General features: G+C 39.9%; 1 protein-coding gene across 3 annotated transcripts in view; it reads right to left on the bottom strand.

The window, feature by feature from the left end:
• HDDC2 (HD domain containing 2) overlaps nucleotides 1–23180 on the bottom strand; it is a 30512-nt gene that overhangs the window by 6436 nt on the left and 896 nt on the right. For 2 of the 3 annotated variants that reach the window (XR_001826710.2, XM_017533345.1), the window contains exons 2-4: nucleotides 22257–22378; nucleotides 20462–20564; nucleotides 13560–13628 (exon numbers count right to left, since the gene is read on the bottom strand). Coding sequence is in view for 2 of the 3 variants with exons in the window: in XM_017533345.1 (XP_017388834.1) it covers nucleotides 13560–13628; nucleotides 20462–20564; nucleotides 22257–22378 (294 nt within the window). In the remaining variant the exon portion in view is untranslated. The remainder of the gene's footprint in view (nucleotides 1–13559; nucleotides 13629–20461; nucleotides 20565–22256; nucleotides 22379–23180) is intronic. The other variant, XM_017533347.1, reaches the window with a different exon arrangement.

Here is a 23180-nt window from a genome sequence, read left to right as displayed (position 1 = left end):
TGGAAGTAAATCACTCCTCAACAAATGCAAAAGAACAAAAATCATAACAGTCTCTCAAACCACAGTGAAATCAAATTAGAACTCAGGATTAAGAAAAGCACTCAAAACTGCACAATCACATGGATACTGAACAACTTGCTCCTGAATGACGAATGGATAAACAATGAAATGAAGGCAGAAATAAAAATGTTCTTTGAAACCAATGAGAATGAAGACAAAATGTACCAGATCATATGGGACACATTTAAAACAGTGTTTAGAGGGAAATTTATAGCAATAAATGCCCACATGAAAAATAAGGAAAGATTTAAAATCGACACCCTATCATCAAAATTGAAAGAGCTAGAGGAGCAATATCAAAAAAACTCAAAAGCTAGCAGAAGACAAGAAATAACTAAGATCAGAGAACTGAAGGAGATAGAGACACAAAACACCCTTCAAAAAATCAATAAATCCACGAGCTGGTTTTTTGAAAAGATCAACGAAATAGACCACTAGCTAGACTAATAAAACAGAAAAGAGAGAAGAATCAATGCAATAAAAAATGATAAAGGGGAGATCACCACCGATTTCTCGGAAATACAAACTACCATCAGAGATTACTACAGACAACTCTATGCACATAAAACAGTACATCTGGAAGAAATGGATAAATTCCTGGACACTTGCACACTCCCAAGACTAAACCAAGAAGAAGCTGAAACCCTGAAACGAACAATAACAAGGTCAGAAGTTGAGTCAGCAATTAATTGCCTACCGACCAAAAACAGTCCAGGTCCAGACAGGTTCACAGCTGAATTCTACCAGACATTAAAAGAGGAGCTGGTACCATTCCTGTTGAAACTATTCCAAACAATACAAAAAGAGGGACTCCTCCCTAACTTTTTCTATGAGACCATCATCATCCTGATACCAAAATCTGGCAGAGACACAACTAAAAAAGAAAACTACAGGCCAATATCCATGATGGACATTGATGCAAAAATCTTCAATAAAATACTGGAAAACCGAATCCAACAGCACATCAAAAAGCTTATCCACCACGATCAAGTAGGCTTCATCCTGGGGATGCAAGGCTGGTTCAGCATACACAAATCTATAAACGTAATTCACCACATAAACAGAACCAAAGACAAAAACCACATGATTATCTCAAGAGATGTGGAGAAGGCCTTTGACAAAATTCAACAGCCCTTTATGCTAAAAACTCAATAAACTAGCTATCGATGGAACATATCTCAAAACAACAAAAGCTATTTATGACAAACACACAGCCAATACCATACTGAATGGGCAAAATTACAAGCATTCCCTTTGAAATCTGGCACTAGACAAGGATGCCTGCTCTCACCACTCCTATTCAATATATTATTGGAGGTTCTAGCCAGAGCAATTAGGCAAGAAAAAGAAATAATGAGCATTCAATTAGGAAAAGAAGAAGTCAAATTGTCCCTATTTGCAGATGACATGATCGTATATTTAGAAGACCCATTGTCTCAGCCCAAACCTCAAGCTGATAAGCAACTTTGGCAAAGTCTCAGGATAGAAAAATCAATGTGCAGAAATCACAAGCATTCCTATACACCAATAACAGACAAATAGAGAGCCAAATCATGAGCGAACTCCCATTTACAATTGCTACAAAGAGAATAAAATATCTAGGAATACAACTAACAAAGGAAGTAAAAGATCTCTTCAAGGAGAACTACAAACCACTGATCAAGGAAATAAGAGAGGACAAAAACAGATGGAAAAACATTCCATGCTCATGGTTAGGAAGAATAAATATTGTGAAAATGGCCATACTGCCCAAAGTAATTTATAGATTAATGGTATCCCCATCAAACTACCACTGACCTTCTTCACATAACTGGAAAAAACCACTTTAAGCTTCATATGGAACCAAAAAAGAGCCTGCATAGCCAAGAAAATCCTAAGCAAAAAGAACAAAGCTGGAGGCATCATGCTACCTGACTTCCAACTATACTACAAGGCTACAGTAATCAAAACAGCATGGTACTGGTACCAAAACAGAGATATAGACCAATGGAATAGAACAGAGGACTCGGAAGCAACACCACACATCTACAACCATCTGATCTTTGACAAACTGGATAAAAACAAGCAGTGGAGAAAGGATTCCCTGTGTAAATAAATGGTGTTGGGACAACTGGCTAGCCATAGGCAGGAGGCCGAAACTGGACCCCTTCCTTATACCTTATACAAAAATTAACTCCAGATAAATTAAAGATTTAAACATAAGAACTAACACCACAAAAACCCTAGAAGAAAACCTAGGTGAAGCCATTCAGGACATAGGCACAAGCAAGGACTTCATGACTAAATCACCAAAAGCAATGGCAACAAAAGCCAAAACAGACAAATGGGACCTAATTAAACTTAAGAGCTTCTGTACAGCAAAAGAAACAATCATTAGAGTAAACCAGCAACCAACAGAATAGGAAAAAATTTTCGCAATCTACACATCAGACAAAGGGCTAATATCCAGAATCTACAAAGAACTAAAGCAGATTTACAAGAAAAAAACAAACAAACCCATTCAAAAGTGGGCAAAGGATATGAACAGACACTTTTCAAAAGAAGACAAATATCCAGCCAACAAACATGAAAAAATGCTCATCATCATTGGCCATTAGAAAAATGCAAATCAAAACCACATTGAGATACCATCTCATGCCAGTTAGAATGGCAATCATTAAAAAATCTGGAGACAACAGATGCTGGAGAGGATGTGAAGAAAAAGGAACACTTTTACACTGTTGGTGGGAGTGTAAATCAGTTCAACCATTGTGGAAGACAGTGTGGCGATTCCTCAAGGATCCAGAAATAGAAATTCCATTTGACCCAGCAATCTCATTACTGGGTATATATCCAAAGGATTATAAATCATTCTATCATAAAGACACATGCACATGTATGTTCATTGCAGCACTATTTACGATAGCAAAGACCTGGAACCAACCCAAATGTCCATCGATGACAGACTGGACAAAATAAATGTGACACATAAACAACATGGAATATTATACAGCCATCAAAAATGAGTTCATGTCCTTTGTAGAGACATGGATGAACCTAGAAACCATCATTCTCAGCAAACCGACACAAGAACAGAAAACCAAACAACGCATGTTTTCACTCATAGACAGGTGATGAACAATGAGAACACCTGGGCACAGGGAAGAGAACACTCACAGAGCTAGGCAGGGGGTGTGGTGGGGGGGAAAACAGTGGGTGGGAGGGGAGGATGGCGAGGGATAACACCAGGAGAAATGCCTGATGTAGGCGACAGTGGGGGGTGGGGAATGGAGACAGCAAACCACCACGGCGTGTATGTACCTATACAACAATACTGCAGGATGCAGGCTGTGCACATGTACCCCAGAGCCCAAATACAATTTAAAAAAAAAAAGCAACTTGTTCTTACCACAAAAAATAGATTGTGAGGTAATACATATGTTAATTAGCTTGTTTAGCCATTCCACAACGTTTGCATATTTCAAAATATCATGTTGTGAACCATAAACAATTTTGTCAATTTAAAAATAAACGAAAAGCAAAAAGCAAAGAAAAAGGGCAATGTGAACCAAATTTCCATTCAAAATACAGTAAAATGAACTGACCATCAAAATAAGCAATAGAAAAGCACAAAGGCCAGATCCCATACAGATATCTCATAAGATAAAAAGAATAAGTAGCAAAATAACATCTCACAGACAATTTGTGCTGAAAAGACATATCAAAGACAGATTACAATTTAAAAAGAGATCTTGAATTTATATTTCAAAAAGAGATAAAAGACATTAAGAAAAATGATACAAGATGAGAGTCTTGGGCAAAATGAGTAAGAACAGCTCCGGTCTGCAGCTCCCAGCCAGATCAGCGCAGAAGGCGGATGATTCCTGCATTTTCAACTGAGGTACATGGCTCATCTCATTGGGACTGGTTAGACAGTCGGTGCAGCCCATGAAAGGCGAGCTGAAGCAGGGTGGAGCATTGCCTCATTTGGGAAGTGCAAGTGGTCAGGGAACTCTATCCACTAGCCAAGGGAAGCCATGAGGGACTGTGCCATGAGGAACGGTATTCTGGCCCAAGTATTATGCTTTTCCCAGGGTCTTCACAACCCTCGGGCCAGGGGATTCCCTTGGGTGCCTATACCACCAGGGCCCTGGGTTTCAAGCACAAAACTGGGTAGTATTTGGGCAGACACTGAGCAAGCTGCAGAAGTTTTTTTTTGTACCCCAGTAGCGCCTGCGGCTCCAGCGAGACACAACCTTACACTTCCCTGGAAAGGGGGCTGAAACCAGGAGGCTAAGTGGTCTTGATCAGTAGATCCCACCACCACAGAACCCAGCAAGCTACACTGGCTTGAAATTCTCGCTGCCAGCACTGCAGTCAGAAATCGACCTGGGACACTCAAGCTTGGTAGGGGGAAGGGGCATCCACCATTATTGAGGCTTGAGTAGGCAGTTTTCCCCTCACTGTGTAAACAAAGACACCTGGAAGTCTGAACTGGGCAGAGGCCATTGCAGTGATCCAAAGCCACTGTAGCCCGACTGTCTTTCTAGATTCCTTCTCTCTGGGCAGGGCATCTCTGAAAGAAAGGCAGCAGGCCCAGTCAAGGTCTTATAGATAAAACTACCAACTCCCTTTGGCCAGGCACGGTGGCTCACATCTGTAATCCCAGCACTTTGGGAGGCCGAGGTGGGAGGATCACAAGGTCAAGAGATCGAGACCATCCTGACCAACATGGTGAAACCCCATCTCTACTAAAAATATTTTAAAAAATTAGTTGGGTATGGCGGCATATGCCTGTAGTCCCAGCTACTGGGGAGGCTGAGGCAGGAGAATTGCTTGAACCAAGGAGGTGCAATTTGCAGTGAGCCGAGATCACGCCACTACACTCCAGCGCAGAGCAAGACTCTGTCTCAAAATTAAGAAAAAAAAAACCTCCCATCTCCCTGGGACAGACCACCTGGGGGAAGGGATGGCAGTGGGCACAGCTTCAGCAGACTCAAATGTTCCTGCCTGCCGGTTCTGAAGATAGCAGCAGATCTCCCAGCATAGCACTTGAGCTCTGCTAAGGGACTGACTGCCTCTTCAAGTGGCTCCCCGTCCCCATGCCTCCTGACTGGGAGATACCTCTCAGCAGGGATCAGCAGACACCTCATACAAGAGAGCTCTGCTTGCATCTGGTGGGTGCTCCTCTGGGACAAAGTTTCCAGAGGAAGGAACAGGCAGCAATCTTTGCTGTTCTGCAGCCTCCACTGGTGATACCCAGGCATACAGGCTCTGGAGTGGACTACCAGCAAACTCCAACAGACCTGCATCAGAGGGGCCTGATGGTTAGAAGGAAAACTAACAAACAGAAAGGAATAGCATCAACATCAACAAAAAGGATATCCACACAGAAACACCATCCAAAGGTCACCAACATCAAAGACCAAAGGTAGATAAATCCATGAAGAGGAGGAAAAACCAATGCAAAAAGGCTGAAAATTCCAAAAACCAGAATGCCTTTTTTCTTCCAAAGGATCACAACTCCTCACCAGCAAGTGAACAAAACTGGACAGAGAATGAGTTTGATGAATTAACAGAAGTAGGCTTCAGAAGGTGGGTAATAACAAACTCCTCTGAGCTAAATAAGCATGTTCTAACCCAATGCAAGGAAGCTAAGAACCTTGAAAAAATGTTAGAGGAATGGCAAACTAGAAAAATTAGTATAGAGAAGAACATAAATGACCTGATGGAGCTAAAAAACACAGCTCGAGAACTTCATGAAGCATACACAAGTATCAACAGTCAAATAGATCAAGCAGAAGAAAGGATATCAGAGATTGAAGAGCAACTTAATGAAATAAAGTGTGAAGACAAGATTAGAGAAAAAAGAATAAAAAGGAAGAACAAAGCCTCCAGAAATATGGGACTATGTGACAAGACCAAATTACATGTGATTGGTATACCTGAAAGTGACAGGGAGAATGGAACCAAGTTGGAAAGGAGAACTTCCCCAACCTAGCAAGACAGACCAACATTCAAATTCAGGAAATGCAAAGAACACCACAAAGATACTCCTTGAGAAAAGCAACTCCAAGACACATAATCATCAGATTTCATCAAGGTTGAAATGAAGGAAAAAATGTTAAGGGCAGCCAGAGAGAAAGGTTGGGTTACCCACAAAGAGAAGCCCAACAGACTAAGAGAGGATCTCTACAGAAACCCTACAAGTCAGAAGAGAGTAGGGGCCAATATTCAACATTCTTAAAGAAAATAATTTTCAACCCAGAATTTCATATCCAGCCAAACTAAGCTTCATAAGCAAAGAAGAAATAAAATCCTTTACAGACAAGCAAATGCTAAGAGATTTTGTCACCACTACGTCTGCCTTACAAGAGCTCCTGAAGGAAGCACTAAATATGGAAAGGAAAAACCAGCACCGGCCACTGCAAAAACATACCAAATTGTAAAGACCATCAACACTATGAAGAAATTGTATCAACTAACAGGCAAAATAACCAGCTAGCATCTATTACAAAGACACATGCACACATGTTTATTGCAGCATTGTTCACAATAGCAAAGACTTGGAACCAACCCATATGCCCATCAATGATAGACTAGATAAAGAAAATGTGGCACATATACACCATGGAATGCTATGAAGCCATAAAAAATGGACAAATTCATGTCCTTTGCAGGAACATGGATGAAAACGGAAACCATCATTCTCAGCAAACTAACACAGGAACAGAAAACCAAACACCGAATATTCTCACTCATACATGGGAGTAGAATAATGAGAACATATGGGCGCAGAGAGGGTAACATCACACATTGGGGCGTGTTGGTGGGTAGGGGGCAAGGGGATGGATAGCATTAGGAGAAATATTTAATGCAGATGATGGGTACAGCAAATCATCATGGCACATGTATACCTAGGTAGCAAACCTGCACCTTCTGCACGTGCATCTCAGAACTTGAAGTATAATAATAATAATAATAAAAATAGAAGAAAATGATACAAGACATAGAATAACAATATAAAAACAATGAAAGATAAGATAAAAGGTTGTTTTAGAAATTAAGGCTAAGCAGTAAAGAACACAAGGGTAATTAGAGATGATAAATAATGCCTTAAGAGAAACAGAAATGGAGAAGAAGGATAAGTTTAAAAGTTGAACAGAAATGACGATATAAAGGATTTGAGGTAAGGTGACAAATAGTGAAGACAGGCAAAGAAGAACCAACATACAGATACAGAGGAGTCCCAGGAAAAAGAAAAGCAAAGCAAAAGGAAAACTATACCTCAAGAAAACCTTAAAATTAAAATTTTTAAAAAAAATTTCAACATATATATTGAAAATGTATGCTAAATACCTAAGGATATTAACCCAGAATGAGCAACATGAAGACACATTCTAATAAAATTACCAGACTTAAAAAAAAAAATCCTCTGGACACCTATGTAAAAACAGTATCTGGCATCTAAGAAAAATAAAAATTATGATCAGACTTTGACAGCTTCTCCATATTGTCAGAAGTTCAGTCAATTGGAGATACAGTTGGCTTAAGTACCCTTTTAAAAATGTCTCTTCCCATCTGTCCCTCCAAGTAGAGTTGGGGCTTGATGTACAGCAGCATAAGGATCCTGGCACCTTAAATCCTAAATCTGTTACTTCTACTTTCTTTTGATATAAATAATCTAACTTAAGATATTCAATAAAAGAAACCGGGAGCAAGGATTTTATATGCAGTGAAACTGACTTTCAAGTATAAAGAACACAGAGAAACTATTAATAACATGTAAGAAGAAGGAATGTTGTTCCTGTGAGCCTTTCATGAAGAATCTACTAGGCAACAAGCCGTAGAAAACCAAAACTGTTGAAAAATTGACGTAAGGACTGGCGATGAACACACCTATATGGTTACTTGTAGAAGTAAAACTAAATGCACTTTAAAGAGGGAGGTTATAGTGTGTAGCGGTGAAATGTTTTAACAATGTAGATATAGTCCAGCTATTTAAAAAAATAGGATGACTCAGGGTAGTATAGGCAAAACCATTTTTAAAATTGTTTTCAGTAATCAGAATTAATGATGGTGGTATATACAACTGTCAATCTGAGACTGGTTCATGTGTAAAGAAGGATAAAGCAAACGAGTATTTACAGAACACTCTAATGCTAGCATCCTCTCTGTACTACATACATAGCCAGGATTCCTGTTGTGGGAAAAAGGATATGCAACGTAACAGAGAAGTGGTTAAGTAAAAACTCTGTAGTGCTAAATTTGAATTGAAAACACCAGTATGAACTCACAAGGTATTATGAGTGTAGTGACCATCCATGATGCTCATTATGTGGCCTTGAAATACCATTTTATATTTTAAAATAAACAAAAAAACAAAACAGGAGGTCAGAGTGGAACATGCTCCAGATGAAGCTGGAATGCCCTGCCATTTCTGCTATTGAAGAAGCTTTTACCCCCCTTTTCCTATATAAACTGTAATCAAAGTAGATGAGGGTGAAGCACAAAATTATTTCAGCTAATAAATGAAAACAAAAATAAAATATTAGGATATTACCATTCTGTAGCCCCCAAAGGATTAAGGGATGTAAGCATGAAGAAAAAACAGTCATTATGTGACGCATGACAAAAGAATCCAACAAAGAATCCAACCTGAGTCTGTCCAGCCTGTGGATCTATCTGCCAATCTGTATAAAGTAAAGAGGACAGAGGTACGTGGACCTGCACCATGAGTGTGCAGTTGGGAAACTGGGAAACTCTATAGGCCAAATGGTCTGGATTCAACAGGCAAATTATAAGAAAAAGAAAGAGATGGAGGGGGAAACTGTAGATTAAAGGGGATTTAAAAGACATTAAGCTTTAAAAAAAAGTGAGCATGATTAAACTAAAATATCTAGAAATTAATACTTAAGTGACTAAGCCTTAAAGACATTCTAGTGATATCTGTGAAAACCAGGGTAGTGGTTACTTTTGTCAGGGGGAGGGTGTTTGGATCGGGGCACAGGGAAGAGCTTCTGGGGTGAATGAAAAAGTTCTAAATCTTTACCTGAGTTGTGGTTAGAAGAAAGTAATCTTTCTAATAACTCATTATGCTACTCTTGGGTTTTTGCATGGTTTTGAGTATTTTATTTCTCAATAAAAGGCTTTAAAATACTAAAAATGGCAGAAGAGAACAGGTACAGCCGTGAAGCTGTTCCTGTGGACGATCAAGTAGAGCTGTTCAGGAGGCTGCTGGGTTTGTGTGTCTGGGGCTTGGGAGGAAGGTTTTTCAGGAGAACGTATGGGGCAATCAGCACATGATCACTGAAGCACAGGAGGGGTGTAGAGAGAAAAGAAGCCAAGGACTTGGCCCTGAGAGGAAGACACAGGTTCTGAAGGTGAAGGTTGAAGGAGAGGAACGTTTGAAGAAACTCAAAAGAAACAGCCAGAAAGGCACAAAGAAAACCAGGAGAGGGCGAAGTCAGCACCTGAGGGATGAGATTTTCGGCAGTGAGTGACAACACCCCATGCTGCCAGTGTCAGGCAGCACATGAGCAGAGCAGGGTTGCCGGATCCAGCCACATGAAGGCCGCCTGTGACCTTAGCAAGAGCAGTGCCTGGTGGACCTATCAGTCACACCATCATGGCTGTGAGGAAGCAGAATCAAGGAGTGCAGTTAACTTCTTACCTATTTAGTTGTGGAGGCAAGTAGGGAAATGTGGCATCCAGGGAAATTTATTCCAAAATAGGGTTGTGTGAACATATTTGCAAAGCTCCAAAAAGCTAGAAAACTTCCTGACAGTGTCTATGTTCTCAGAGATGGAAGAGGCAAGATTATTTGCTATAAAATCAGGGGGGAAGTGGCAAGATAGATGCTTAAAGAGAAAACTGAACAACTGATGTGGGGCAGACATAAAGGACGGGGACATGGGTAGGGAAGTGACTGGAGGCCCGCAGATGGGGTGTTGGCAGCCCTGAGGGTCTGCAGAGCCTGGAGGCCAGGGCGGCTGTGACCCCAGTCCCTATGGCAGGGAGGGTCCCCGTATGAGTGTTCTACAGCGTTCCGGCAGGACTGGAGAACACACATGACCAAATGACTCAGATTGGGGTTTGAAGAGCAACAGAGGGACATCCAAGCAGGATGGAGATTCAAGTTCTAGGTCCTGAAGACAGAGGACTAAATAGGCAGAGGAGAGGAAAACAGGAAGATTAAACTTTTCCTTCTCCTTCCTGAGGGAAAGGTTGGCCCACAGTGAAGTGCTGATCTCTTGGAAGTTTATCTTTTGCAACTTCCCCTCTCTGACCTCCTAGTGACTCTCCCTCCAGGGTCCTGGGGTCCTCATGCTGCTCTACATCAACCCCCACCTGTACTTTGAAGAATGAATAGGGGGAGACATTTTTGAAAGGGTACTTGTTAATCTAACTGTATCTCCGATAGACTGAACTTCTGACAACGTGGAGAGAAAACTTGGGGTTAGAAACAATCCAAGGACGATGGGGTGTGCTAGGCATTTCACATGCGGGAGAGGCTCTCCTCAGGCCTTGGGGCTCAAAAGAACATTTCTTTAAGGCAAAATGCAGGTGTAGAATAAATATCTTTCTGTGATACTTTCAGAAAAAAAATTGTTTTTTCTCTTTTTCTTGGCTTGATGAAATGTGATTTCACCGGCTATGACAAAAGATAAATTATAATCAAGGATGTTTAATGGTTTTAAATAGTTGTCATCCTCTGGGCTGAGAAATATTCTAAAGCGATAAATAGTTGTAATTAGCATCATTTCCAAAATCAATCAACTGTCATTTTCCTATGTAACTAATGCTATTTTAAATTCAATGGGTACAGAATGACCCTACTTTCTTAAACCAAAAACAAGGATACATGGACTGGGGACAGAGAAAAATAGAGCTTACTATGTGACAGGCAGTATCCTAATTGCTTTATGTATTTTAATTACACTAATTCCTACAACCCCACAATTATTGTCATTTGACAGATGAGGAAATTGAGGCACAGAGAGATTAAGTAAATTGCTTAAGATCTCACAGCTAGTAAACAGGGGAGCCACTATTTGAACCCTGGAAGTCAGAAGGTTATGTACTAACATTAGACATGAAGTACAAAATTCATAAATTATTACAGAAACTTGTATTGTGTTGAATACTATGTTGAAAAATTCATGTCGACCTATAATCTGTAAATCTGGCTTGTGAATGTGACCTTATTTGGAAATAGGGTCTTGACAGAAGTGGTCAAGTTAAGACATGGTCATACTGGATTACAGAGTAGATCCTTATTCAATAAAGGGAAATCTGGACTTGGGTTCTGACATAGGGTCAACAGCATATGACTACAGGGAAGAGACTGGAGTGATGTGTCTGTGAGCCAAGGACTGCGATGACCAAAAGCTAAAAAGAGACAAGGAAGAACCCTCCTTCAGTGCTTTTGAAGAAAAATCTTTATTAGGCTTCATTAATTCAACCAATGACATTTATAAGACAATGAAATTGTTACCTGTTTAGGGGTTATCAAGTGTTTTAATTCTCTGTGTTTTATACTTATTCAAATCCAAAGCCATTCTAAATAGCTTTTGTAGCTTTTATCTCTGGAAGATACTACAGTAAATTTTTCAGTAAAGTTTTTCACTAGGTCCTTCTGGCTAAGAAAATAATTTAATAGATAACTACTACCATATTTACAATAATTAGGCACAAAGGTACAAATTATTGTAAAAGTTTTTCAAATTATCAATACAAGAGTGATTCCCCTTTAGGAGACAATGCATGAGGTTAGTTTCATAAACTCAGGTGCAATTTTTTTTTCTTTTATGGACGAGATGCAACCTAACTCCACTCCATTATTTTCCCAACGTATAAAAGGAGTGTTCTGAAAGTGCATTTGAAAGTATATACTTTGAGACGAGGCACACTTTTCTAAAGCAACCCTGCTATACCTATTAACATGTACCATCTGACTCAGGCTTCAAGCTAGATACCACACATATTTTGCCAGATTTAATTTTCATGATTATTCAACGAGATAGGCATCGAAGGCCTACAATCTCTCATCTTAAACCCTGGGGCCAGAGCTTTCAGGTTTCAGCATTTTCTTATTTTAGAAAAATAATGGCACACATGGTATATACTAAGTCCCACCTCTAGTGAGGTCTTGGAGAGCACTCAGTTGCCAGATGAAGGTTTCTAAATCAAAGCATATTAATTTTCACATCAAGAAGGATGGAAGAGGACTCTAAATAGCCTCATGTTGGTTCAGGTAAGATTTGCTGCCTAATGAGTTCAGGTCAGGTCAAGTTTTCTAAAAACTGGTTCTCTGAGCTTTTTGAATTTTATAACTGGGAATAAAGGTGTGGGAACCTGTATGACTCTCGTTTTCTAGAGTAGAAAATGAGGTTAAATAGAGTCGAATAACACACACGGGTGTGTAAATAGGAGTTGGAATTCAAACTCAGGTCTCTCTGGCTATAAGGCTCTGGACTACACCTGAATGCCTTAAAATGGCTATTTCATCCCACAATCAAACCAAGCTACAGAGAATGACAGTGCCATACAGAATCTGACGCTGTGTGACATGGCATTTCTAGGAGAAGGAGTTGTGCAGGGTTTCAACCCTGGGCACTTCCCCACTCACTCCTAAGACAAGGGAGGGCCTGACCCAGCACAGGAGCAGTAAGACAGGAAACTCTGCCAGCTTTGGGATTCAGCGGAGAGGCAAAGCAGGAAGGGGCCTGAGTGTGTAGAAAGGGAAGGTGGAAGATCAAGCTGTAAGACAGGAGGATGAATATGGACTTTGAAGAAAATGTGAAAAGTGAGAGTGGGAGGCAAGGCTATCCAAGAGTAAAGGGAGGCTTAGGGCTCAAGCAAGGAAGGGCCAGTGTGGACTGGCTAGAAGAGAGAAACTGTAATTGGAAAGGGAGATTTTTTTTTTCCTTCACAAATGAAAGATAGCAGTAGGAGAGGGAAGCAATGGGGAAAAAACCGCTGAACCTGCCCTTTCTTTCCAGCCCAACCTTCCTTCACTGTCAGCAGTTCTGGGAAGGGGGTGAGCACTGGTAGAGCCTGTTCCATGACAGGTATCTCTGTGGCACTTCACCTTGACCTCATCCAACCCTAGCAACCCTCCGGGGTCTTACAGATGAGCAAGAGACTCAGCTAGGGAAACGTGCAGAGGTTGCAGAACCACAAAGTGGAGAGCCATCCCAGCTCTGAACTACCCCAAGTCCATGTTCTTTTCAAGGACCAAAAATGGGTAGGTGTGGACAAACCAGCAAGAAATACAGTACTGTGAGTCAAGCGCCAGGCATTGGGGTGGCAAGGGAAATGGGGAACTTGGAAAGATACAAAATTTCTATCACTCAGGAGAAATTTCTGCAGCAGCTGGGAGGTGAGAAATAGATACAAACCAGACAGTAATAAATTAGAGACTGCTTGTTAAGATCATCTAAGTCAACTACAACATCAGGGAGCCGTATAAATTCGGTTATAAATTAAAAACAAATGAACGCCTCATATATACTTACTTCCCAAAGTTCATAGAGCTCCTTTTTGAGGTCCTCTGGTAAAAGCTGGGTTATCTGCTTCATAGCTTCCTGAAATATCAAACCATTACTTTAGCTATATGGACATTTATCAAAGTTAACAACTACTCTGCAAAAGACAAATATATTCAGATTCTTAAAAACAACACCCACAGGGGCAGCAGAGTAAATCGGCCTATACTGGACAACATTTATAGCTTATAAGAAAGGCAGGCAGTTGTACACCTTAAATAAGTAAGTATAATCATTCATATGGGCTTTGTCTAGCACCTGTTTTGTGGTCTACAACACAACAGATACAGAGAAGGGCAAAGAGGAGGTCACAAGACAATTAACAGAAATATCAGAGGCGTTCAAGGATTTTACATCTGTGGATGAATCACAACATACCCACAGACATTTTAATCATAAGCATATGAGAGTTCAAAACAAACCTGAGTGGGGAAAATGGGAAAGGAATATTGAATTACAAAGCTCAAAGAGATGTTCTGTATATTCATTTTCTATTGTTAATGTTTTTATTGCAAGATGTACAATACAAATGGGCAATTATTGTCATTAACATAAAGGAAGTTACATGATAGAATTTTGTAGGCTCACAGACTCACAGGCTGAAAAGGAATATTAAATAGCAATTAACTAAACCATCCATGTAGCATCTGAAGCCTTCAATAGCATCACTGAACACTTCTATCCTCTTTCCACAACTGTGTGGAATGGTAGGGAGCCTAGTACCTCAAGAGATTGCCCACATGGCTGGAGGCAGTACTGACAGAAATTACTTTTTTATATTAAGCTGAAAAATTTCCCTGTAGTTCTTCTACCACACCTAACCCATGGCCCCTGCTTTCCTCTCTCATTCACAAACACAATGTCAGACAGGTGGACAGTGGCCTGCTGGGCCAGATGATCTGTGGCCACAGTGACTGGGCCAAGGGATAGCCTTATAACGCAAACCAGGCCACTCAGGGGCCATCTGCATTTGTCAAGCAGAGGCTTGGAGAGAAGCCACATCTAACACCACAAGGAGAAGCCTGAGAGTTAGCCAAAACCTATAGCTTATAACGCAAACTGGGCCACTCAGGGGCCATCTGCATTTGTCAAGCAGAGGCTAGGAGAGAAGCCACATCTCCCACCACAAGGAGAAGCCTGAGAGTTAGCCAAAACCTAAAGAAAAGCAGAGATGAAGTTAGACAGTAGAGGATGTCCTGTACTTCTAGGCTTTCTGTACTTTCTAGTCCCAAAGATCCCAGGAGCTACCCTTATTCACCAGTCTCCTCCTTTATTTATGAGTTACTCCAGTATCCTTCCTTTATTTCTGAATCACTCCAGTACTATTAAAAGGCTTCCCATTCCTTCACCAACTTCTGTACCTTTTAATCAGCCTCAGTTCTTCTAACCACAGAGGTTAGGCTCCTTAAACAGAATATGGCTATAAAAACCATTTTGGGCAATATAAAGATCTTACATAAAATAAAATAGTGAGTTGCAGGAAAGCAATGAAAACAAAAATGGACATTTGTGTGTATGTTTATTTATTACTGGGAGGAAGACAACGTTACAGAATACAACCACTTCCAGAGTAAACCACATTTGCCAATGTCAACAATCCAGTCCTATAAAAAAATCCCCATCTTGAATAGCTTGTTCAGTTATAGAGCAGTAGCACTGCCCTACCCTTAGTGGGAAGAAATTTAGTGTACATTGTACATGAATTCGCCCTTGTTTCTTTCTCATATATTTCAGCAAGAATATTTGAAAAAATATTTTATATTTTCACAAATTAACTGTGTCTTTATAGATTGCTTTTCTCTATACTAGTCCAGAAACACAAGTTTCCCAATTACTTCCAGTTGAAAAGAATGAACTGAATCATATGTACATACAGGTATATGAAAATTTAAACTTTAGAAATATAAAAGTCCTGCTCTGTCAAGAGACTATTTTATTCTCTTTAAAATGATGCACCTAGAACTGAATATAGTGTATGATCTGACCAAGGTAGAAGAAAATGGAATCATCACTTTCCTAATGCTAGATACTATATTCCTCTAAGTGCAGTGTAAGACTGAATTGGCTTTTTGGTGATCACATCCAATTACTAAGTTATTAATACGCTTCTTGTAGTTCAAAATCACCATGTTCTTTAAAAAACAAAACAGCAAATATGTTGTTGCTCTCTTCCTGAAACTGAACAATTATTTTCTGAATCTAAGCTGATTGATATTTGTTATCACACAATCAGGATTGCATTTCTGAAATCTTGTAGAGAGTTAATATTCTTTGTTTGGCAGCGTATGCCAGAATTATGCCTACCTTTTTATTGAACCCTGTGAAATCAACATGGCTGAGGTCCAGGGTACACAGCTTAGTATGCCAGCCTTTCCCTTCCTGGCAAGCGATGAGCCCTGACACTTCCACTTCTATACTGAATTTCACCTTGTTGTTCAGACATAGATTTAGAGTGACAGCTTCCCTAGCCTCTTCCTCTGTTAGCAAAATATGTCAAAAATCTGCCTAAAGTGCTGAGCTGAATGAAGCTTTTAGCAAATATTTTGTGTCAGTTTTGTGACAAGTATCTGGAAGGTATTATTCATCATTCAGACACTGATGAAGCTGAACAGTGTAGTAGTCAACTGAAGATTAGATCCAGATTGGGTTTCAAACCCAGCTTGCTGGATTTAATACTAGCTGTGGAACCCTGAGCAAGTCATTTGACCTCTTTGTCCTTCAGGTTTCTCATCTACACAGTGGGGTTAAATGATGGTACCTACCTAAGAGGATTATTAAGGAATAAGCAGTTAATATAAATAAAGTGCTTACTATGTGCCAATAATAAGTACTTTACAAATCTGGCACATAATAAGCACTCTATAAATGTTTGTTATGCTTTTAATTTTCTCCTTGCCATGCTCACTCTGGGTAAGGTTCCATTCTCTTTGTAATCTCCTAGTACTTTAGCAACTTTAATCCTCCCAGACACACATGCGTACCACGACTCTGCCTTCTGTTTCAATAAGGTTTTCCCTTCGCAGAGGAATATGACCTGGTGCTGCTGTATTCCAGTTTCAAGTTCCAATTCACTAGATTGTGGTGATCCTTATCAGACCTCATTTGTCAACTTGCATTATAATATTAAGTGTATGTTAATATGTTTAGGAAGGGAGCCAGGATACAAGTATTGCTTTTGGCTCCTTTTCTAAACTTGTTTCTTCTATGCCCTCACTCTCTCTTTCATCTTAATACCTACTTTTCTCCAAAACAATCAGCCCTCTAGGTTTGTCAAGCACAGTTGGTCCTCCGTATCTGTGGATTCTGCATTAATGGATTCAACCAGCCATAAATTTAAAAATTTAAAGATACAAATAAAAAACAATACAGAATTATCAACTATTTACATAGCATTTGCATTATGTTAGGTATCATAAGTAACACAGAGATGACAAAGTATATGAGAGGATATGTGCAGGTGATATGTAAATATGACACCATTTTATCTTGAGCATCTGCAGATCTGGTTATCTATGGGGGTCCTGGAACCAATACCCCATAGATACTGAGAGACCACGATATTTTTTCTCCCTCCTACTTCAGTTTACAGGCTCACTGATCCAGCCAGCAAGGGCAAATGAGGTTTCCTGGTTCTCATTAGGCAAATTCCACCCAGAGCCGAGAAACCCTCATTTAATTATCTTAATGCATGGTTCAGACATCCAAACCTTGTTCATAAACACCATCTGCATAAAGAATTGTTCACCTCCCAGATTTTCTTCTCCATTCCCAAATCCTGACCAGCAGCAGGAAGAGGCAACAGAACATCAGTGCTGTCCAAGAACTTGTGGTTCTTTAAGACGTTTCCCCATTGCCTTCTGCTTATGACATTTATTCCCCTGTGAATCAGCAGGAGTGGGCAGCAGTCAGGAAGGTTAATGAAGCTGGAAAGGTTTTTCATCAAAGCCAGGATACAGCATACTGGAAGGCAGCAACACCCTCTCTGATTGCTCGGGTCCCCTCTGTGCCTGTCCATGGGGTGTTACCAGTCAGGACTCAGCTCTTGTAGGGATAGTCATAGGTCTTCCTCCAGTTGTTGGAGATGGTTCACAGTGACTGGTTCTTCTCCAGAAGGCTTTGACTTGCTTCTCTGTGGAGTGAATCTCAAATTCACTGTGTGCTTCCAAAGGGAAGTCTTTTTCCTTTGGGTCCCATTTCTCCTTGCCTTCTCCTCACTTTAAGGTCTTTGATGACCCACTGGTACTTTAGAATATCATTTCTCATCCACAATGTCCAGATTTAATTTACCCTTGAATAAAACTATCCTGCAATGAGCTGTATAATTGAGGAATTGTTTCCCTTCCTTTCCCTCTATGTTACACCTCATTACTCATCATCCTCTGGTTCAGATGCCAATTCCTTCCCGCAACTCAGAATCTCGAGCTAATTGGTTTCTTTTTATATCAATTCTGCCAGTCAACAGAACAGTTCTTTATTTACGGCAGTACAGATTCATGAAGACAAACATTTCCATAGACTCCTCCCCTTTTCCTGTCTTGGTCAGCCTGTATCTTGGACCTACACTTAGGCAGGAAGAACACATTCCTTATACTATTCCTTAGGTTTGGGTGGGTTGGAAACTCTTAAACTGGGACTCTCATTCCTTGTGGTTCTTCTTACCTTTAGAGGGCAAAAATCCTGCTGGCTACTGAGCTTCAGTCTCCCTAGCTCTGAGAATAGACATTTAGGCCCACTTGCCCTGTTAAAACATCTCAATAAAGACTCCTACTGCTTAGCAATTTAGGTCCAATCTCTCAGGCCTCCAATAAAAATAGCTAGCAATAACTCTTGAATTGAAAGCCAACCAAGTCAGCATTAAAAAAAAAAAAAAAAAAAAAAAAAAGGCTTACTTCGTTTTCCAACTTCTGCTTCAAACATGTCTTCCTCGTTTGCCGTGGGCTCTGGGTTTAGAGTCCAAATTGACTTTAATTTAATATATTATTGATGTTATTTCTTTCTTTCTAATACAAGTATTTCATTTTTCTTTACCTTTAGCCCCTAAGTTAAAGGAGTAACTTAAAATGTACTAAATAATAATTATAATAATGATTAGATGTATGATTTATAGAACGTCTCTCCAAAAAGCTTATCTAGCATGGAGAAGTCCTACAAATTCATTTAAGTTCCAGCTATTTCCATTACGCTAATGAAAGCTATACTATCTACATCTACATACTAATGAGAACTGAAACCAACACAGTCTTCTGTCCCTGTGTTAAACAAAGCTGGGAGCAGACATACACCCCGATTATTGTGTTAACAAGGCTGACACAAGTGACAGGGTTTGGATGTTTGTCCCCTCCAAATATCATGCTGAAATGTGATCTACAGTGTTAGAGGTAGGGCCATTGGATCATGGGCATGGATCCCTCATGAATGGTTTAACGCCATCTCCTTGGTAATGAGTTTTTGATCAATTAGTTCAAATGAAGTATGGTTGTTTCAAAGAGTGTGACACCTCCCCACCCTCTCTCTCTTGCTCTCAACTCTTGCCATGTGATGCACCTGTTCCCCCTTTGCCTCCCACCATGATTAGCAGGTGATTTCTGAGGATTCCATGATTCCTGAGGCCCTCAACAGGAGCAGATGCTAGCAATGTTCTTCCTGTACAACCTGTAGAACTATGAACCAATTAACCCTCTTTTCTTTATAAGTTACTCAGCCTATTATTACAAAGTCAAAAAAAGACTTTTTTTGTCTCCATAGGTGGTGAAGCTGTGGAGAAAAGGGAATGATTATACACTTTTGGTGTAAATGTAAATTAGTCCAGCCACTATGAAAGCAGTCTAGAGTTCTCTCAAACCATTCAATCCATCAATCCCATTACTGAGTATATACCCAAAAGAAAATAAATCATTTTACTGAAAAGACACATGCACTCATATCTTTACTGCTGTACTATTAACAACAGCAAAGACACGGAATCAACCTAGGTGCCCATCACTGGTAGACTGGTTAAAGAAAATGTGATATATATATATATATATATATATATATATATACACACACACACACACACCATGGAATGCTATGTGGCCACGAAAAAGAATGAAATCATTTCATTTGCAGCACCATGGATGGTGCTGGAGGCCATAATCTTAAGCAAATTAACAAAGGAACAGAAAACCAAATACTAGATATTCTTACTTATAAGTGGAAGTGACGCACTGAGCACATATACACATAATTAAGGGAACAATAGATATTGTAGACTACTAGAGGTTGGAGGGAGAGGGAGGTTAAAAAAAACCACCTATTGGCTTACTATCAGGGTGACAGGATCTGTACTCCAAACCTCAGCATCACACAATATTCCCACGTAACAAATTTACACATATATCCCTGAATCTAAAATAAAAGTTAAAATTAACAAAAATTAAATTAAATTAAAAGTACCCAGCCTCGGGTATCACTTTTTAAAAGATACAAAAAAACAGACTAACAACAAGCAAAATCCAATCTGCTGATTACTCCAGGAAATCCCTGCCTCTGGAAGATAGGCTGTAAACCCCCTAAAACAGAGTCAATACTAACAGTTTACTCTTTAAAACTCATTACAACCTTCTTTCATTATCTTTACCAATTTAAATCTATTATGTCTTAAACTGTGAAATCCTAGCTAGTTGCCTAACTTGTCAGATCTATCTGTATACTATCTAACCCAGGCCCTGAAACTCTAAAAAGTATCCTCCCCTGACCTTCCCCTTCCTGAGACACTAGTAAGACTATCAAGGTGGTATTCTCCCTAACTGCAACAGTTCTCATAAACTTAGCTTTGCTTCAGCAATAGGTTTTTCTGGTGGTTTTTTGCACAGTCAACAGTCAACACTGACCTCTTCTCGCCTATGCTTTTCTTCTTTGGGGATGTTATCTGCTGGTGCTATGTCCCCAACGATGCATTCTGCCATATCGTGAACGAGGGCTAGGCGTACACATCTGACCAGGCAAGAAATGTTGAATAATTAAACAGAATTATATTCACTACAAGTTCCTTCTCTATATTCTTTCAAAGTTACATTTTATATATATTCTTTCCCCCCTCATAGAGTATTTTAATGTAGTATTTTCTAAATTCTGCCAGCCTACAACAGTTCTGATAAAAACTGTTAGTTCATATTCAATAAAATACACGTGAGTGTAGGGGAAACTGTTAGCATGAATTTCTTAAATGGTTGATTTCTCAAATCTTACTTTAAAAGGCTTATAACTAGGCGGGGTGCAGTGGCGCACGCCTGTAATACCTGCACTTTGGGAGGCCAGGGTGGGCGGATCACCTGAAGTCAGGAGTTTGAGACCAGCCTGGCTAATGTGGCGAAACCCCACCTCTACTAAAAATATAAAAGTTAGCCAGGTGTGGTGGCACACACCTGTAATCCCAGCTACTCAGGAGGCTGAAGCAGGAAAATCACTTGAACCTGGGAGGTGGAGGTAGCAGTGGGCCAACATGACACCACTGTACTCCAGCCTGAGCAACAGAGCGAGACTGTCCCAAAAAAAAAAATTATATTTGACAGCTTTCATGTTCCTGACACATGTGAATCATTCGGTAAGTGGTTATGATTATTAGTGATTAATCAATACTGGTTGTGATAGTCATTATCTAAACAGGAAGTTAAGTAATGAGAGAAATGCCCCATATGGGCAGTCTCCTTTAGGCTCCCACACTACCAAGGCAGTACAAGGCCCAACAGTGTACCCTGAGATTTTCCTGCCTCTAGTCTCTTTCTGGTCCAGTTCAAATCACAGACTACTCCAAACCGCACTTCTATTGGACTTCACTTTCATCTTGTACTATTTGCCAAAAACCTCCTTAGTTCTACACATGCCGAGTAACAGGACTCCTTAGTTTTCCCCAGTGAACCATTTGCTGTAGTCAAGTTGATTTATCTCTCATTTGCAAAATACTCCTTTACTTTCCTATACTCAGGGCTTTGCTTTATCTGCCTTTCTCTCTGCTTGCAGTGCCTTCTACCTGTCTGCCTACGTTAACTCTTTAGAGCTCAACTCAGATTGCACGTCTTCCATTAAGATCAACCAAGAACAGGTGATCTCCCCTACTCTTACAGTACTTACTGTTTCCACTATACCTTATGTTTCACTTCATATAGAAGGTATTTGGGGCCTGTGTAATTCACCTTACTCTCTAATATGCTAGTAAACTTTTGTGCTCTAAAAGCATTTTAACACTTGCTGATTGGAATGAAGGGGGAGAGGATACTTCTTTCTCAGCTACATCTTACACATACAACTCTAGAAAGAAATCTCACAAATGGATTCTACTGTCCATAAAAGGCACTAGAAAAGAGCACATAGTGTACTAATACAATGCTAGAATTTTAGACATAACACACTCACCTTCAAGGCCCCAATATCACTCTCAAGTTTCCTCTGATACCCAAAGCAGGCTCTATCACTTGCCAACAGAAAACCCAGATTGCAGTTTACAACTGAGGCAATCAACAATGAGCTCCTCTTCCCACATCCTAAATTTGTATGGTTTGCTTCAAATTCATTTTTCTTGACCTATAAACTAACCTACAAGGATTTAACACGGGCCTCAGTGGTAAAAACGAGTGTACACCCATAGACCAGAATCCCTCATGAGCAACAAAATCCAGCTCAGCTTACCGGTCTTTGTTAAGACGGTCATCTTTGATCACCATAGCCATAACTGCCATCCGGTACATGTGATCTGACACGCTCTCTGGCCTCTGGACATTTCTGTATACCCAGCCAGTCCGTGGGACTCTCTGAGAAATATGAAAAAGAAAAAGAAGGTTTATGAAACCAATAACTATTGGTTATGCTCTTCAAGAGATGTCCAGGGTATAACACACAGAAGCCGGGTCATTGCTTCAGAACCTATTACAAAATGTTTTACTAAACTAAAATGATAGACATCTGGAATCAAATAAACTAGAGAACTCAGAATAAAAAAAGCAGAAGACAGAGAGAGGTAAGTCATAAAGTCCATTCATCAAATTACTGTTACTAGTGCATAATTATGGAACATATGCAAGTCCTTTAAATAAAAACAAAACTGCATTTTTCCTAACTACAAGAGTTGCAGCTTTTTGCCTTCAAACAATCCTATACAAACAGAAAACACTGTGTTAAAGGCTCAAACTTGAACGAGTGATAGACTTCCAAATTCTGATGCACAAAGGATAAAGGCACTTCTTATTGCGTGTTGTCATGACTCTCTCTCATTGCTTGATGCTACCAATTGCCGTGACTCTTCCTTTCATTCACATAATAACTTGATCTTGTGAAACTGCATTTCTTCCTCAGAATTCTACATCTCTAAAGAATGTTACAAACAGTAGAGTGGCATGAAACAGATAATTTGCTTTGAACTTGGGAGAGAGACGTGGAAGACACACATGATGAAACTCCAGTGTGTGTTACATTAAATCCTGTTTGGGGGGTTGGGGGCAGAAAAATCTTGTTTTGGGATGTAACTGTGAAACAGAGCCTATCAACACACACACACACACACACACACAAATTTGGGACGTAACTGTGAAACAGAGCCTATCAACACACACACAC

Source organism: Cebus imitator, unplaced genomic scaffold (genome assembly GCF_001604975.1).
Source record: "Cebus imitator isolate Cc_AM_T3 unplaced genomic scaffold, Cebus_imitator-1.0 Scaffold81, whole genome shotgun sequence".
Classification (NCBI taxonomy): domain Eukaryota; kingdom Metazoa; phylum Chordata; class Mammalia; order Primates; family Cebidae; genus Cebus; species Cebus imitator.
This window is presented reverse-complemented; position numbering and strand designations above follow the sequence as displayed.